Raw genomic sequence first — 18,669 nt, 5'->3', positions numbered from 1 at the left:
TTATGCTTGCCGGTTCCCTGCAAAAAGATGGGAGACAGTGACAGACTTTTCAGAGGAAACAGTGCTGCCAGCAGTGTAACGTGAGCCAGTGGGCTTAGCAAGCTGACAGGACCTTCAGGCAGCGGTGAGGAGCCAAGAGCCTTCGAAGACAGTGAGAGCATCCTTGCTCCCATGGCCAACTGAGGGCCAGGCTTCCCTCTCTAGGTGGATGGGATCTTAAAAGCTCAGGTGCTGCTCTTACCTGCAGCATTCCTCCAGCCATGGGCATGACAAAAATGGATCCCGCCAGGCTTTGTGCTCCCTTCCAGAGCAGGCTCAGTCTGCAGCCCTTTGCTGCAGCACCTCAGCTGCATGCACCCAGGTTGTGCTGTTGTGGGAAAGCTAAAGGTTCATGGCATTCAGCTGCTAAAAAAAAAGCCACGCTGCCTTCCTGAGTGCGCCCTAGTGTCTGGGGCAGGAATAAAAAGGCTGTGTTAGAGAACTTGTAACATGCAGCACTAAGTTTTCCCAAAAGGATTCTTCTGCCTTGCTCCCCTCACTCCCTTTGCCTCCCGAAGCCATCTGAGGATCTGCAGAGGCAGATGAATTTCTTTACAGAAGATTTAGCAAAGAGAATGAGAATAAAGTAAAACAATTTAAAGCGGCAATTTTCCCTCCCAGAGAGAAAGAAGTGTGACTTCCAGATATAAAGAGTTTGTGAGCATAACTATACACAGAGACGCATGTATATATATGTAAAAAACCTTGGCTGACTGAACAACAACAAGGTCAAACAGTAAATATTTATACCTCGAAGCCATCAATCCCATCTGTGCTGTGGCATCTCGCCAAAAATGCCTTTGGGGTAGTTTAGCTTGATACAGAGAGAAGCTTAGTGAATTGTTCAATGTATTTTCCCCTACATCAGCATTAATAGAGCATTTACCTTTCCATGAATATGCCCCTCCCCCTGGCTGAGCCCTCCCCACCACCAAGGAGGCCTGGAAATGTCTCTCTCAGGGCTGCAAAGCCCATGTAGATAATTGATGGGGTGGGTTCAAGAGAGACACACCGTTCAGGGAAGAGGACTGCAGCAAGGGTTGGCCTGCTGTGATGGACCTTTCCTCTGGCCCCATACTGGCTCCCCGCTGCCCCAAGCACCTGGCATGCATGAAGGGCATGGCTTGTGTCTGGGAACAGCAAGCATGGGGTCTGCTCATACTGGCAAGGTCCTGCAATGAATGAACTGGGTCCTCACCAGTGCCACCAAGCTGGTGGAGGTCAGGAGAGGATAAACAGTGTTGGCTTCAACACTTTTTGTACAACTTAGGGAGTGATGGAACCGTCTGCTCACATTGAGCATGCTGCATGGAGGAGCAGTGCCTCAAGTGTCACAGTCTTGCTGAGTGATGTTCAAGAAGTGTTTTCAGAGAAGTCATATGGGGGTATCTCTAATCAGCCCTTTATAGTGGGTGGCACCCAGCGACCACTTCTCCCCTGCCCTCCTGCACCACAAACACCACGCACTGCCTCTCCTGCCTGCCTGGATGGCCTCAGCTCAGCTAGCCCCTGCCTCCCCAAGCATAGAGAACCCCAAAACCACACTGGTTGTGCCCATGTGTGGTTTCAGAGCAGGGAAAAGGCAAGGTGTCAATGCCAAGACATCCACCTGCCATTTTCATGAGGAATGTAGCTGCAGGTTTGGACTGCAATGTCTAAGGCTACAAAGCAGGAGTGCAGAATAACAGATCGTTTTGGTCACTTGTACGGTCTTCTAGTTCCTTCCTGGGAGGCTCTCCTCAAGTCAGAGGGCTTTTGGGTCTTGCAAAAAGAAAATAAATATTGGAGCATTCAAGTTCACAGTGACACGCAGAGCCCACTGTGCACAACTGCCTTACTGTGGAGCAAACTATCGGTGGCTGTATGCAGGTCCATTTCTGCACAGCCCCAGTTATGAAAGCAGAGCCCTTAGCTGCTGCCACAGCAAGGATCCAACCCCAGTAGCTGGTGCTGGGCTAGCTCTGTAGAAAAAGGCCCCATCAGCAGCCTCATGTTAGCTAGGAGGGAAACATCCCAATTTGAGCCTCTGACAGATTTTAAAAAAAGAACATTATCTTCTCTGTGATGTCTGCTGGCAAGAGATGCTAAACCACTTATTTATAACTATCTTCCTGAAATGCTTCCCTGCTTGGAAGCCAAGCTACAAATCCTGTTTGGTTTGTTGTCTTTAACCAAAGGATGCTGGTACTTCTGCTTCCAGTTGGCAGGAAGACTCGGCACCAGTGCCAGGTTCTGGTGGGAACAGACTTGGCTTTCAAGGCGCGTTCACACTGATCCAGGGAGGGAGCCTTTTACCCAGCAGAGAGCAAAGTTTTCAGAGTCAGGAGAGAGAAGGCAGGCCAGCAGGTGGGTGGCACTGGTGGGCAGCATCCTGGGCAGGAATGAGAGCTTCGGGCAGCACAAGGGGAGAAGTGGAGAAGTGCACTTGACAGTGCGGTGAGCCAGGCGGGATCACCCTCATGCAGAGGGGATTCTGGGGAATGCCTGAGCAAGCAGAGGGGACTAAGGAGGAGATTCAAGTCACTGGATACCATATTTAGGCTCGCCTTTGACATAATTCCGTTAGTAAACACAATATACTCTTTGTTACCATTTTATTGTGTTTGTTTTGCTTTTTATAGGGTTTCTATTTCATTCACTTAGGCCTGAGTATTATAGTGACATGAATGTTTTATGAGATACACTTCATCTAGCTTGTTTAAGAAAATGACATCCAAGTACAAACCAAACAGCCTCACGGCCAGTTAGCACAGCAGTGACTGCTGGGGAGCCTGGGAGCTGGGGGGAGGCAGCAGTGACACTCGCTGCTGGAGAGGACGATGCTGGCATGGGGAGAGCACGAGGGTCCTGGGGGGGCAATGGGTGTGGGGCAGTGCTTGGGTGGCTTGAAAGCAGCATGGCTATGCCCCCTGTCCAGCAGAAGTGCTGGGGATGGTGTACCCTCCCTCCACTCCTCCAACCTGATACTGGGGCTTCTCCCTCCTCGCAGCCCTTGGGAATGAAAGGCACTGTAGAAATGTCATGGGCGACTTGGGGTGCGGATGCTGGGGATAGAGGTGGTTTCCTTAGCATCGGCTTGGGGAATGTGTCGTCTCTTGCCCCATGCTGCCTGCTGGTGGGGATGTGCTCATGGATGGGCCACGCCAGGGGCTGAGCCAAATGACTCTGAGCTCCTCTCCTCATGCACTGCTTTTGAGCCAGCAACAGAGGTAAGGGACAGGCAGGACACCACCAATGCCATGTACACCACAGGACGAAGCATCCTGCCCTGCCCTGCACTGTCCCCATGGATATTCCAGGTGGGATGAGCCCTGTTCATGCACCAGATGGAGAACTGAGCTAGGTGCAGAGGCTCAAAGCAATGCTGAAGACATCAACCTGGGGGTTCCGGGTCCCTGGGCGGGCTGCGTGGACCCAAAATGTGCTGGGGGAAGGTCGAGGGGGTAGTCAGAAAGGCAGTAGAAGGTACTGGAGGGCTTTTCTTGGAAGAATTTGCAGGAGTTAGAGCTGGGTCTCATCTCAGTTTTGTGGGGTGGCACCTGACTCACACATCTCCCTGGGACAGTAATATCACCCTGCTGTTTCAAAGAGCGCCTTTTGCTGTTCTCCCTGGGTAGTGAAGATGGTCAGCTGCATTCATGGGGGACAGGCAGGTTCTTGGGGACCAACTTCAGCCTCAGGCACCCCCACAGATGGCAAGGTGGCTCATGGTGCACTGGGGCAGGAAAGGGCCTGAATCAACACTGCCGCTGCTCTAGTGCATCAGAGAAGAATGCACCATGGGACGTGCCACGGCTGGGCTCCTCCCTGTAGGTGAGGCTCCCCTGAGAGGCATGGGCTTCTATGCCTAAATTGCCCTTCAAACAGTGAGATATTGCTGAGGGTTGCTGAATAACCAAAGGAAGATGAATGGGGAGCACTGGAGATGCCAAGAAGGGGAAGTGGATCAAGAGAAAGTGATAAATCACCCATCTGAACATGATATCTATGGCTTCCAGTCCTGGCGCTGAATGCATGTGGCCTCACAGCTACTATATCCTCTCCAAGGCATTAGAATTGACTTCGGTTGCTGACTGACCCTGAGAAAAATTATTTCTCTGGCAGGAAACATCCCATCCTCTAACATGAATTGCCCCAAGAGTACAGGATGTCTGACAGATAAGAACTTTCTCACCTGTTCTCATCTGGGAAGAGACATGGAGGAAACCAGCAGCTGGGTTGGGTGGTGGCAGAGAAGAGGAAGCCCTGTAGATACATACAAGGTGCTATCACCCTGTTCCACCCTTGCCATGGTTCTGCTGATTCCCGGGCACTGAAGAGCAGCCCAGCAGACTGCTTCTGGAGGCCTCCATGTCCTTGAGTCCAAGCCACCAGGAGAATCCACCACGCTAGGGCAGTCCATCACAGAAGAGGAGGAGGGAGGCAATAGTAGCAGCCCCCAGTGGAGTGGAGCATGGGATGGCAGTGTTGTGCAGACCATGCAGATGGCGGGAGGTGGAAGAGGAAGGATGGAAGCACAGGGTGACTTGGACGGATGGGGGACATCAGACTCACGATGTCAGAGGCACAACTTGTTATGATCCTTTTCTTTTCCTTTCATCATCAAAGTAAAACAAAAATAAACGTATACAGGATTAAATTAAAATCACAGTTTTGTTTACATTATAAAAGAACGGTCTAATAGTAATAATAGTATTAATTTCAAATGAACAATAATAATTAAACAAAACAGGAAAGAAGAAAGCCCTGGAGAATTCCTGCCTGGATGGTGCTCACTGATGGAAGGTTTGTGTGATTGGTTTTATTGTTTGGGGATCATTCCTTTGATAGCTGACTCCCGGTTTACGTAGGTGGCCCAGTAGACTAAGTTGAAAATGGCAAAGAGGACTGGAAAGACGATGCGGGACATCTTGTCTACCTTGCTGACACTGTTGTATGTCTTCTTACTCTCTGGGATCTTCTCCTCTAAGCGGGGCATCTTGGGGGGTACGTTGGTGGCAGTAGCGGTGGCAGCAGCACTCTTGGAGATGGTGGGCAGGCCAGGGTCCTTGGCAATGTTGAGGGCATATGTGGTGCCAACTATGTTGTAGGTGTTGTTGGTTTTCTTCGCTAGTGCCACTGGTTCTTTTTTCTAGGGAAGGTGGAAGAAAAACATAACAGAGATGAAGTGACTGTAGAATTGCACAGAGAACATTTTGTCCTCTGAGTTTGCCTGCCTGTCTGGATGACAAGGTGGGAAAGGATGCAAGGAGCAAGAGACCAAGAAGGCAGCACTGTGGAAGGAAAGGAGAATGTGGTGAGAAGGTGAGCAGATCTTGTGCCATCTGCCACATGAGGGCTGCTGGAGCAGAGGGATGTGCTGGACCAGAGTCTCCTTCAATTACATCAGCTGTTCTGTGTAAGCCTGGCATGAAGCATGGAGCGCAAAGAGGTCCTGGCCTAGCAGCTAGGTGCTAGGTCTGGCTCCAGGCCCAATAACTGTAGCCACACAGCTGGGTTTGAAGCCTCCTTTCAGCCCCTTAGATCAGGGCTGTGGTCTGAAAAGTTGTATGCAGCTGCACTTCAGCAAGAGCTGCCCAAGATGGGTGACCCCTTGGTTGGCTGAGTGCTGCCAAGTCTATGGTGCATATTGCCAGGTCAGTAGAAGTGAAAGCAAGCTCAAACTATATTCAAACTCCTTGACTTCTACCTCAGTTGGGTTCTGTTTTCTATTGTATGTAAGGTTCAGCCGTAGAGAGATGAGGCAGGAGTGCATGCTTTAGAAAGGAATGAGACCCAGTGTGGTCATCCTAGGAGAATAACTTGATTTTCTGCTTTGCCTGCCTGTTTCCTGAATCAGGTGAGAGGAAGAGACATCCACTGGCAATTATATTTATTTCCTTTTTTATTCTTTTTCTTTTCTTTTTTTTTTTTTTAGCAGAAAGCCAGTGGCCTTAAGAATGTGGCTGACAGCACTGCAATGTTTTTGAACCATGATACTAAAAGGACATATCTTACACTGCCTCAGTGGCCTGAATATTTCGCAAGGACATCATGATGTCCAAAATGCCTCTGGGATTCTTTAGGGCATCGCATGGCCTCCCAGGTCTGATATAGAACTGGCAGAAATCATTTGCTGTAGCCCTGCATTTGAGGATTTCAGATGCTATAGGAGTGGAGGGAAACCTTTCATCTTGCCTTCATATGGAAGGATTGCTGCAAATCATGGGAGGTAAGTGCAGCCCTGCCACAGGCTGCAGGGACATCAATGCTGCCTGTGCTGAAGGGCGGAGAGCTTCTATAAGAAATGGAAAGGATGCACTTATGTGTTTGATGTGGTGTGCTGAAGGATGAAGGAGAATGTTTAAGACAGACAGTTCCAATGTTAATGAAGATGAGTGGACAGGAAGACAGAGCTAGAAAGTCATGATGGATGTTGCCCCTACTCTGGAGATCTTTCTGTTGCTGGCAGGGATGTGGGACCAGCTGCATCATAGGCTATATTGTATGAAGCTTTTCAGATCTACTGGGAAAAGCCCACTGAATGAAATCTGTTCGTGTGCAGGCATCAGACATCCTACACATCCCAGCATCTCTGTGTGTCCACGTGGTGTCCACTGTAATTACACCAGGAATCAGAGCTAGACGCAGCAATGACTCACAGTGGGAATCTGAAATCTAAACTCAGAACAAAGTGTGACTTTGGATCTCATCTTCTATTCAAAAGCAACTGGAACACAAGGTAAGGCCCATCCAGCCATTCTCCACGAGTGCTTGGCACGGTCTTGCATGTATGCACGTGGGAACCATGTGCAAAGTGACAGCCAGGAGAAGGGGAGAGCATACAGCCAGCAGGACGCGTTTGTCTCTGCCTCCCAGCCTGCAAACTAGGAGCAGGCAGTACCGCTGGGTAGCACTGGGAACTGGAAAGGCTGGATTGACCATCTGTCCTGTAGAGATGCTCCAAGGGTTTTAGCTTTCAGGCTGCACTTCTGTTGTAAATGCATCCACACCACCAGGAATATTTCTGGTTACCTTAGGAAATGAATTTTCCACAGCGATTTTCAGTGGGACACTGGAAAAGCAGACTTCTGTGCAATCTTTAAATCCCTCTCCAATAACACCACAGCTCAGACTGCAGCCTCACAGTAATTACAGCAATTTCAGAAATTAACCTGCTGTTAGAATGAGGTCTTTAGAGTCCAGATCAGACCAAACCACTGATCAGACCATATTCATACTCCTTTACGGATAAAGTGGAAGATCTTTAATGATTAATTGACTGATTTCTGCAATTGTTGGAGCCACGTCAGCCTTTACCCTCTGTACAGGAGGTGAATATTTCCTGCTGAAGAGCTGACAAGAAGCAGATAAAGCTTCTAAAACATCCAAATATGTTTTAGTACGATTAGTTATTAACACAGCTACTGGAGGTAATAAAATAATTAATAATCAGTAATGAAATGAAAACCACTGTTGTTTGCAGAATGTAATTTGAAGTGCACTGTGATTATTTGAGTACTAATCAGCCACATTACAAGAATAAGATGTCTATAAGTGACATGACATTCTCAACCTGGCTAGCTTTTCCACCCCAGAGCTTTTAGAGTGATTTTTTCCAGTTGTCCACTGATGTCTTCTGCCCTGGTCGAAGCTGGGAGGCTGAGAAGCCTTTGCTACACTTCCAGGGCACCAGCTTCCCATCAAGGCACACATGCACGAGGAAACAGGCTCCTGAGATGTCAGAAGGAATGGTTCAGCCTGAAGTCACTAGATTGCATTTTATAAATAAGTGTTTCAGGCAAGATTTTGACAATTAAACAAAGCAAATTGTGCTTATCAGCTGCAAAGTAGCCCTCAGCTTTCCCCTTGCATGCTTATCTGCAAGGAGTTCCATGTCGGACTGAAACAGGAGAACAGAAAAACAGGAGGAAACCCCACATTTCCATTTGAAAACTCGACTTGTTAAAACATCTATGCTGAAAAGCTATTCCTGATTGTATGGCCCAGTTTGGGCTCTGGGAGACCAAGTCTTCCTGAGCGGCTGTCTTGAGGGAAAAGCTGTGAAACATGGTCTAAAGATAAATGTGTTCCCTGTATACTGTAGTCTGACAAGTTCTTCCACAAACACACATTCTGGAGTACCATGGCATTTTTGTTAAATATTCTTGTCTCCCAGGCCCTCTGTTGAGGAGCTAAAGGGTAAACCCCTGCAACTGTGGGATCTACTGGTTCTGCTGATGACCTGTTGGACACTTAGCTCTCTGCAGCTGCTCCCTGGCTAGAAATTTGGGTTAGAAGCATTCTCCCTCTGACAGGACACTGAGAGTCGCCATCACTTTTGGGTCATCGATTGTACTGGAGAAATGCAGTGTATGTGCCTCTTGTCACTGAAGAGAAAAGTCACCTTAATGCCTCCAAGTAGCTCCAATCTGTGACATATTTGTGCTCCATAATTCAAAGCCCAGTAATTGCAGTTGATGTTCCAGCAAACATGACACCCCTTCCTCACGCCAGCCATAGCTGCCCTCTGGAGCATGCCAGAACTTTGATTATGTCTGAGGAATGAGGTGTTTTACACTGAGATGTCCACTGAGAAGAGCCAAGGGCTTGCAGCAATGCAGTATTGCACTAACAAGCAGTCAGTGTTGAAGCCAGGTTATTGTCACCTGGTGGTGACATCATAGCATCATTTACATTGGAAAAGACCCTTATGATCATCAAGTCTAACCATTAACTAACTCGTAGCCTTCCACTATGAGCCCACTGCCAAGCCATGTCCCTAAGCACCACATCCACACATCTCCTAAATAGCTTCAGTGATGGTGACTCCACTACTACCCTGGGCAGCCTATTCAATGTCTAACCACCCTTTTCCCTGAAGAAATGCTTCCTGACACCCAATATAAACCTCCCCTGGTGCAACTTGAGGATGTTTCCTTACATTCTAGCACTTGTCACCTGAGCAAAGAGACTGACACTCACCTCACTACAACCTCCTTTCAGGTAATTAGAAAAAGCAGTGAGGATTCCCCTCAGCCTCCTTTTCTGCAGACTAAACAACCTCAGTTCCTTCAGCCACTTCTCAAACATCTTCTTTTCTAGTCCCTTCAGCAGTTTCACTGCTCTTCTCTGAATGCATTTCAGCAACTCAGTATCTTTCCTGTAGTGAGAGGCCTAAAACTGAACACAGTATTTGAGGTGCATCACTCACCCCTCCCGTCTCATCTTCGTTCTGATTATGTGTGACTGACTGATGATTTTATGCTCTCTGGATCTGCAGACAAAGGCTCAGGAGTTGGGTCAGCCCAATACACCATGTGGACTGTGTTGAGAGAAAGAGGGTGAAATGGTGTGGAAGAATGATACATGGAGTCTAGTGAAGACGCTGAAAACATGAATCACTTCCAGTACTATGGAGAGCCACGAGTGACTGTGAATGTGGTAGGACCAAGGGGACATGGGCTGCAGAGCAAGGGAAAAAGTCCCGTCAAAAACATGTTTATCAAAGTGAAGTGGAAGAAAAAGGGATGGGTCTGAACCACTCTGTGAGTCTGTAAATTGGTTGAAGATGGAGGCCCATGAAGTTTTGTTCTAGATCCTCTCTATTGGAAGGTGGGAACTGAAACAAAGATGCTATGGGTAGAAAGAAACAAAGGAGAAAAAATAATGATTCTCAGGTGACCATGATCAAGGGGCAAACTCCAGAATTGCTGAAGGGCAGGCTGGACAAAAAGCTTGGCTTCACTCCATTTGAAGTGTGTCCTTATTAGTTCTCATGTGTCTGAGTGCAGCTAATTGAATAGTTTTTATTGTGTCTTTCCACCCAGCATCAGTGCAGTTCTATGCACAGATACAGAGCTAAAATGGGCTTTATGCACAGCCATGACATTGCTGGTGGAAAAAGGTTTAGATTAGTGTCTTCCAAGTGTGCTCCATCCTGAGGAAGAGATGACAGGGTTCATGAGTTTCCAATGGAGAAATCACCATTAAGGGTTGCCTCTCCAGATTTCCAATGTCAGCTTCCTGAGAAGTGACCTTGTTGGCTCCAGAGATGGCCATTCCTGTGGTTGAGTTGGACGAGGTGCAGCAGGGCCTCAGACACAGCCCTCTGTTCTGAAGTGGATCCTTTTAGCAGGATTCTTTATGGATGATGGAGACAGGGAGTTTTGCTGACTACTGGAGCCAATCTCTTTGGCCTCTCACCTTTCCCCAGCTACTATCATTTTCCACCTTCTTCCTGGTGATGTATTCTTAAAGTTCATTTCTGCTAACAAGTTTTCTGCGTTGGACTCAGATAACTCTTTCCAGTTCAATTGGCACCTCTAGGTTGGCTGAAGCTGCTATGCCACACATAAAAAAAAAGGAAATTGTCTAGAATGAAAAAGTAGTAGTAGAGGACAGGAAAAGCTTGGAAAATATTTGGGTCCAAGAAGCACTAGTCAAATCATATTAGAGTGTGCACTGAAAGAAATTTTTGGTGAGATCTATGGTGATATCTGTCTGACTTGCATTAGAGAGAGACTGGAAAGTATGTGCAGAGTAGCTCCAAGCCAGAACCAAAACCCAGCTGTGGTTGTAGCCACAGCATGATCATTTATGATGCAGAGATCAGCAACTCACCAAGATCAGCGCATTATTTAGATTATACCCCCCAAAAACTTGCTTTTCCCCACAGAATCCTCCATCTAAATTGATGGAATGGATGAAGAGGAGAAAGAAAGAATAGCATGAGCCCTGAGAAACTGGACGTGCTGGGAACACCTGTCAGCAGCCAGCAGCTTTTGCAAGGCAGTGATTTCTTTTAAATCAGAAGGGAAGCATTGCTGCTGTGCCTGCATTTGAGGTGAGAGAAGGGCTGACACCTATTGATTTTGCTCACATCCATGTGAGGAAACAATCAAACCTGGAGTGAGTGAGAATCCTTGCCATCCCATCAATGAAGAACACTCTCTGGCTGGGGGAAGGCTCTCCAGAGACCGATGCTCAGCGTGGGCTTGTCACTGGCAGTTTTACTCCTCGTACCAGTGCTTAAAAATGCCAATAGTTATTCTTCTGCCTCCTCTTTCTTTTGTGGTTTCAACCACCTGGCTTGTCAATTGTTTCAAGAAGAGCTAATTAAAGGCTGGAGCTAAGCCAATAAGGCACCTTCATTGTGTAGCAAATTCACTGCTTGGAAATATTCAGTAGAATAAAGATGAAAGCAAATATGGTGACACATCATATTCACAAGCTCTCTGAAAATCCACAGCTGGTCAGGGAGTTCTCCTCAGAGGGGTGCTTTCAGATGTGACTATTTGCAGCACATATAAAATTGTGATGGAGAGAATGGGGCAGAGTCAGAGCTTCTGAGCTGCAGAGACCGGGGTTGGGTTTGCTGTCTGACTTTGGATCAGGTAAGGAACAGGGCTGGTTTGAAAAAGCACCTACAGGTTTGGAGTCCTTCCTGATTCTTCAGCTGACAGCAAACTCTCACAAGGAGTGCTCCCTCTGAAACATTTCTGGTCCTGCTTTGTTTTCTTGTTCAATTACCATATGTGCAAACACTTTTACCCTATTGTTTCAGCATGATTACTTTTGCAGTGCGGGGTCAATAAATAAATTGAGGAGAATGTCACTTTTATGATGAATTGAAACCTTTGAAGCCCTTGATGCTTTTTTGACTGTGCTCAGTTCACATAATTGCCCACATCTGTGTGAATCCTGACTTTGCACTGAAAGGGGCACGGTTGCTTTGAGGACCTGCTCTGATTCTTTGTTCATGCCAATGACCTGAGAAAAGTTCCTCCCACCTCTAGAGGCCCAGTTATTGTACGTGATGGATGTGGAAGGCCACCAGCAGGCCTCCTCTGGAGCCCTTCTGCCATGAGTCTGGCGCTCAGACCACAGCTGCAAAAGCAAATGGAGAGAGTCCAAGAAATACAAGACAGAGGCATTCAGCACCCAGTGATGGCTGTGGTTCTCCATAAGGCCTCTGTCCTCTTGCTGTGACCTCCATACCAGCGAGAAGACTGACTGTTGTCCTCCCAAAAGTTACTGCAATTCTGCCAGGTAGAGCCCCACAATTATAAACAACACATTAAAATGCAAAAGAGAAAAATACAGAAGCTCCAGAACCAAGAACAAGGACAAATGTGATTTTCAAATTGATTCAATAAATACAAGCAAGGAGCAGCATGCTACAGTAAGCGATTTCTCTGTGCAGCTGAGATTAAGTCAGTTAGGAGGGAGGGGGCATGAGCAGGAATGGTGATGGCTGTCAGGAAGGATGCTACCAGAGAGGCTGAAGGGAAAACGTGGGTGATGCCAGGCACTAATTTGCTGCCAGTTGCTGTTTCCGATTGCTTGCTTCCCACCCACCCTCTTTGCCCAAGCTTACAAAGCAGCAGCTGTGGTCAATAACATGAGCGCTCTGTGCTCCCCACTGCTGCACCATGCTGGTCCGTGCTGAGGGAGACCTCCAGCAAGGGGTACTTGCTGCAGGGACACAGCAAGGTTGGCACCCCGTGATATATTTGTGTTTGTGCAGCATGCAGGCAATACAGAGTAAAGTATTTAGGGGGTGGAGAGAGACGGAGAAAGGAGATCACCAGTGGAGCAAGACCACAACATGCATGCATTTCCTTTTCCCCTGGCAAACGGTCATGCAGAAGGATAGCGGGAAAAGCGAGCAGTTCGACCTGGGTGTTCTTCTCCAGCTAAGCACAGTGACCAGCCCTCCTCCCTCATCCCTCAAGAACCGCTCCAGTCAAGACCTGAGCTGGGGACCCCAGTGAGTAGCACCCAGCCTCCTGAAGTGCTGTGGGGCTGCATGCTACCCACTCCTGGTCCCAGCGCAGCTCTCTTGTGCAGCGTTTCTTCTCCGTCACTCCTCCCTGGCCTTGGCCATGGGGCTCACCTTCATCTCCTGGGCCTCCAGCACCTTCTTGCCATCCCAAGCCCAGCTGCGCTTGGTGAAGTAGTTGACAGTGGCAAATTCAATCAGCGCAGAAAACACAAAGGCATAACAGACGGCTATGAACCAGTCCATGGCCGTCGCGTACGCCACTTTAGGTAACGAGTTTCTTGCGCTGATGCTTAGTGTGGTCATGGTGAGCACAGTGGTGACACCTGTGGAAACACAGCAGAAGACGAGGATGCTGTCAGACCATTCACTTGCATTCACCCGTCCCTGGCATGTTTGTCCTCTGCCCTTCCTAGAGAAGATTCAGCAAGAAAACTTGTCATGGTTCCACTAGCCTGGCCCACAGATACGTTGTCCCCATAGAAAGGAGGACATTTTGTCCACCACACACACGGACAAAGAGACGAGAACTGTGGGCAGGGGCCCAAGCGGATGGATGGTGGGACTCCAGGTCCTGCCTTCACAGCCAGGCATGCATCAGTGGCCCAAGCTGCCAGAGTGAGAGTCACAAGGATTTATCTTCTAAAATGATCTGCAGCAAAATGCCTTTTAAAGCTTTTTTCATTAAAGCAAGCAACCATTGCTATCCATTTTCCCCAATAATATGCTTTTCAATTAAAAATGCATTAAAAACATTATAAAAATATTGACTAAATTTCACTTCCCTTAAGCTATACTCCTGGTAATTGAAGAGTTTCAATAATGTTGTTGGCAATACTTTCAGAGAGGAAAAAAAAGAATAAACAATTGGAACTCTCATTATTTTCTTAATAGCAAAGCAAAGCAATTTGGGAGCCTAGACATTTTTCACAAAGGTAGCTTTTAATTTTTCAATCAGCTCTTTCCTGCTGAATCCTAGTTGCCACTTGAGGAAACCTTTCTAATTGCAAATCTCAGGATAACATAAAAGGGAATCAAATATCCTCGGAGAAGGTCTTGCCCCAGGCACTGGGAGAGCAGAGATACCCCAAAGCTGGTGCAGATGTGGGAGCCCACATGGGGCACAGACAGGCGGCGGTGCCTGGGTGTGGGCTCTGGAGGGGGAAACTGCAAATGATTCACAGGTAGGTGAGTGGGAAGAGCTCATCGGTGCATCTCTTCATGCAGGTGCTGGTCCTGTTTTCCTTGTGATATCTGTCTGAACCTTGGGATGCTGGAAACCACACCACTTTCTGTCTTAATCAAAAAGATGAGCTAGTGGTCACATATATCCCCTCTCTGCTTGGTGACTTTTGTGCAGTATGCTCTGTTAGGCTGTATCTGCAGGGCACTGTTATTTCCAGGAAATACTCCTTTTGGCATCAGCAGAGCAGGATATCAGGACAGATGCCTGGGATGGTGTTCCAGCACCAAGGCTCTGCCTGTCCCTTGGCAGTGGGGTATGGCAGGGGGGTTTGTGTGTATGAGGTGTAGATCCTGAACTCAAGGCCTTGGCAGGAAAGCACAGAGCAGTTCTGTTATATATTTGTGAAAGCTATTAATGCAAGTGCGGTGCCTGAAACTTTGCCTCAGAGAGGGAACCTGAAACCAGTTGAAGAAAATAATAATATATTTACCATGTAGTTACACTGCCTCAGCTCAGGAGCCTGCTACGTGGAGGTCTGACCAGGGGCACATTAGCAACTTCAAAGGTAGTGCATTAAGTGCCTCCCCATGTATCCATCCTCTCCTCAACTCAAAAGCCAATACAGATAAGCAGACACAGTCAAATACATATAATTAGATGATCAATACCTTGATTACTGTTAATATTTACAACTTGGCTTGTAGCAAAAACATGGATAGGAGTATTTTTGCAGTGATTTAGTGGAAGAAGCACTAGGAAGACACCGAGCTATTCTGAGAAATGGACATCAGCTTCATCAATGCCAGTCAGTGGGAGATCAGAAACTAGCTTTGATGACTGGTCCTTCCTTTCTTGTTTCTCAGCCATCCCCTGGAGCCTGTTTCTTTCAGTTCCCATTGTTTGTTTTCTCCCTCTGACACCTGCCCCAAGCAAGACATGCTGACTCAACTTGTGGCAGGCTATGTGCGCTGGAAACTGGGATTCTTGATAATGTGGCTTCTTCTGCCTGCTACGTATTAATAAGGCATCCCATGGAAAGAGAAACTATCCACTGGGGTCCCAAGCCAGAAACTCCCTAGAAGGCTGCAGCCTATACACTGCCTCAGCTTGTCTCCTCTCCATGGGTGTGGACACTGGTATTTGAACCCCAGATATCACCAGCCCCACCAGCCTGGGCCAACACCCTGCAAACCCCCAGGTCACTCGGGCAAGAGAAGCTGGCTCCAGAGGGCACTGAACTTGTCCATCTGCCAAAGGGATAGTGGAGGCAGATAGTCCATTGCATGCACCAAATTGCTCTGCACTGTGAATCCAGACAAAGGGCCAAATTCCCAGCATTCATCTTTCTCCCCCAGCCTGACTTGGGACCTGCATGCTCACAGACTCACCAAAAACTGTTCTGGCAGGGACGGACTCCCTGTTCAGCCAGAAGGAGACCTGGGACAGGATGACCGTCATGATGCAGGGCAGGTAGGTCTGGATGACAAAGTACCCGATCTTCCTCTTGAGGTGAAAGTGCGTGGTCATGACGACGTACTCCCCTAGGGACATAACCAGTTAGAGGAACTGGGTGCTCCGGGATGGGCCAACTGAGCACTAGCCCATCTCCAACGCAATAAAGGTCTGTGTTGAGTGAACCTGCAGACTCCTAGGTTTTCTGTGACAATCCTGCAAATATTCTGCCTCTCCTCACTTTAATCATCTCAGAAAATAGGGCAAGTTCTGCAGTTCAAGGTCTGGGCTGTAGACCAAAAGAGCAGCTGTCTCTATTTTCCTTCAGTGCCCTACTCATCCTCTCAAAGAAATGCACCAAAGCTTTGGATATTTTGCTGGGTTATCATGCCTTTTTGTTGTGAGTATGGCTCTGCTAAGTCATTACACACAAGAGCCTTTAGCAGCTTTCTTGCCATTTCAGGTTATTCATCTGTACATTTTACTACAACTTAAGTAGAGAGATGGGCCAGATATGATGACATTTAGTCCCCTGAACTCCCTATATTTCCCCAAGGGAGATGATATGAGTTGTTACAGACAGACACTATTAAAATCAAGTGCACCAGAGAGGAAATATCCTCAAATGAGAGAAGTACTGGTGCATACAGGAGAAAAAAAAAAAGCACAGAAAAGAAAATGAGGGAAAAGAGAGAAACACACAAGATAACAGAAGCTATCAGTACCTGAATTCAGAGGGAAAGGGAGGAGCAGCAGATGGGAGAGAAAGATGATTAATATTGGTCATTAATCAGAGGAAGCATTTGTTTGGGAGAATCTTCTGTTAGCTATGATAATATTTGTGTAAGCAGATGCAGTGAAAATCACACATCATCATGTTCCATTTGCCTCTCCTGCCTACAGTACTCTCCTGAGGGGCTGAAACGGGATCCAAGACAAATGAACCTGCAGTACCAAGGACTAGCTGGGCAAGATGGGGCAAATTTTCCCCCCGACACATCATTTCTAGAGGGTAAGGGTGAAAACACTAAAAGCTAAACAACTTACTACCTTGTAGTGACTGCCCAGATGTCCCCAGCTATATCCTCCAACAGCACCATGATGCTCACAGCCTGCAGGTACTAACTCTATCATTATTGCCAAATTGTGGCATTCAGAGCCCATGGGTCCATCTTGCCTTACAGCGTCCTCAACCTGTGCATCTTCTCATGGTCCCACAAGTACCTGTGCTGGATCGAACCATCTCTGTCCCAACAACATGTCCCAGCAGGTCGTACTGGTTCAGGCGAGATCCACCCTTTGCTACTTCCACTGATTTATCCTTCCCCAGTGTCCAGGTGTAGATTACCTCTGTCTTTGTGTAAGCATCTGTGGAGGAAAAAGAAGAATGAGCTCATGCTTCTGGCTGAACTAAAATACACCAAAATTAGCCTGTGCCCAAACTAATCCTTGCTGTGTATTCCTCAGAGCCACATGGCTGAGCACAGCCAAGCAGGACCAGAGACCAAGGCAGTTCAGCAGCTGCTAATCAAGTGAGCCGAAGGGAGCTACAGTTATGGGAAAGCCCCACCATGTCCTGACAAAGACTGGGACAGACCTGCAGGCAGTGGCTGTGAGGACAGCTAACACACAGAAGGGGTTGAATTTTATGTTGCTTCTTTTAAAAGCAAAAATTAAAAGCATTTACCTTCAGGAGAAACCATCTCCAAGGCCTCACAGCTCTAGAGGTGGTGTGCCCTTCCAGCGATCAGCTTTTTCCACTGCAAGATTCTGTGCTTGCCAGCATGCAGGCAGCCCTCCTGGCAGCGAGGGAGGACAGTGCTGAGCAGAGCTGGCCATCACATTGCCACAGAGACAGCCGGCAAGGGCTGCTGGACTGCTGTAAGGGGCAGCACTAGGTTCAGAGCCAGGGCAGCCTTCCAGGGATGTGTGAGCTCCCCTCTCCATCCAGCTTGCCCAGCACTTCTCTGAAACCAACGTGGTCATCATGGCTTTCATAAGCCTTTCTGTCCAAAAGCCTGCTTGTCCCTACAGCTGCTCCCTTTCCCAACAAAACCCACACACTCTCAATGTTGCAAGTCCTACAGAATCTAGAAATGAATTTTCTTCACATGCTACCAGGTGCTATGACTCTTCATAACGCCCAAGCTTCCCATCCAGACCCACTTTGCGCTACTGCTCTAGGCAAGAACCAAGTTTACTATCTGCAAAATGCCTTAACAAGAAGTTTTTAATTCATTTTTACCACCACCTTCTTGTATTAAGACATGTCTGCCTGGGGTCAGGTCGAGCCTACCATGGAAATTTCTCAACTCTTGTTTTGTGGTCGATTGTATCCTTAGGTAACCAGATCACAGAATCAGAGAATCGTAACGGTTCAAAAAGACCACTAAGATCACCAAGTCCAACTGTCAACCCATCCCCACATGCCCACTAATCATGTCCTTCAGTGCCATGTCCACACACTTCTTGAACACCTCCAGGGACAGTGACTCCCCCTCTCCCCGGGCAGCCTGTTCTACTGCCTCACCACTCTCTCAGAAAGGAAATTTTACCTAAAATCCAACAGGAACCTCCCCACGCACATCTTAAGGCCATTACCTCTTGTCCTGTCACTGTTACCTGGGAGAAGAGGCCAACACCCACCTCAGTACAACTTCCTTTCAAGTCATTGTGCAGAGTCATACAGTCTCCCCTCAACCTCCTCTTCTCCAGACTGAACAATCCCAGTTACCTCAAGGGGAAAGTCACCAGCTCAGGAGAGCCAAAGTCCCCAGCCACCAGTGCTGCATTCCGTAACACTCAGTGAAAGGACAGCGTGTGGCTTACCCAAGAGCTCCACCAGTAGCAAAGGATACACAGCAGTGCTTTGCAGTGCAGTCTGATAACAGAACATTAGGTCTGAGGATAAGAAATCTGAGTATGCAACCATACTTCCCAAATTAAACACCTGTATGCCGAAAGGAAGATGGCAACACCCTGTGAAAGTGGAACCAGGAAGCAGCAAGCACCCTGGGAACTTTCAGAGGCACTGCTCAGTCAGTGGCTCAGATTACAGAAATGAGAGATCTTTAATAGAATTTGAGAGCATCTCACTTTACCATAAAGTCATTGAGAAACAGATCAAAGAGGGAACGCTAGTCTGAGTAAGGTTCACAGATGGAAACGAACTTCCTACAGAAACGTACCCAATGAAGGCATGACTGAAAAAGCCTCCCTCAGGGAAATT

At 47.7% G+C, this 18,669-nt stretch overlaps 1 protein-coding gene across 4 annotated transcripts in view; it reads right to left on the bottom strand.

The window, feature by feature from the left end:
• GABRA3 (gamma-aminobutyric acid type A receptor alpha3 subunit) overlaps positions 2,617 to 18,669 on the bottom strand; it is a 72,567-nt gene continuing 56,514 nt past the window's right edge. For all 4 annotated transcript variants that reach the window (XM_021406399.1, XM_021406397.1, XM_021406398.1 and 1 more), the window contains 4 exons: positions 16,665 to 16,808; positions 15,377 to 15,529; positions 12,917 to 13,128; positions 2,617 to 5,170 (listed from right to left, as the gene is read on the bottom strand). In XM_021406399.1, the coding sequence (XP_021262074.1) occupies positions 4,841 to 5,170; positions 12,917 to 13,128; positions 15,377 to 15,529; positions 16,665 to 16,808 (839 nt within the window). In that variant the 3' untranslated portion in view covers positions 2,617 to 4,840. The remainder of the gene's footprint in view (positions 5,171 to 12,916; positions 13,129 to 15,376; positions 15,530 to 16,664; positions 16,809 to 18,669) is intronic.

This window comes from Numida meleagris, chromosome 8, assembly GCF_002078875.1.
Source record: "Numida meleagris isolate 19003 breed g44 Domestic line chromosome 8, NumMel1.0, whole genome shotgun sequence".
Classification (NCBI taxonomy): Eukaryota; Metazoa; Chordata; class Aves; order Galliformes; family Numididae; genus Numida; species Numida meleagris.
Note: the sequence above shows the minus strand (reverse complement) of the source record. Positions and strands in the feature narration are given on the sequence as shown.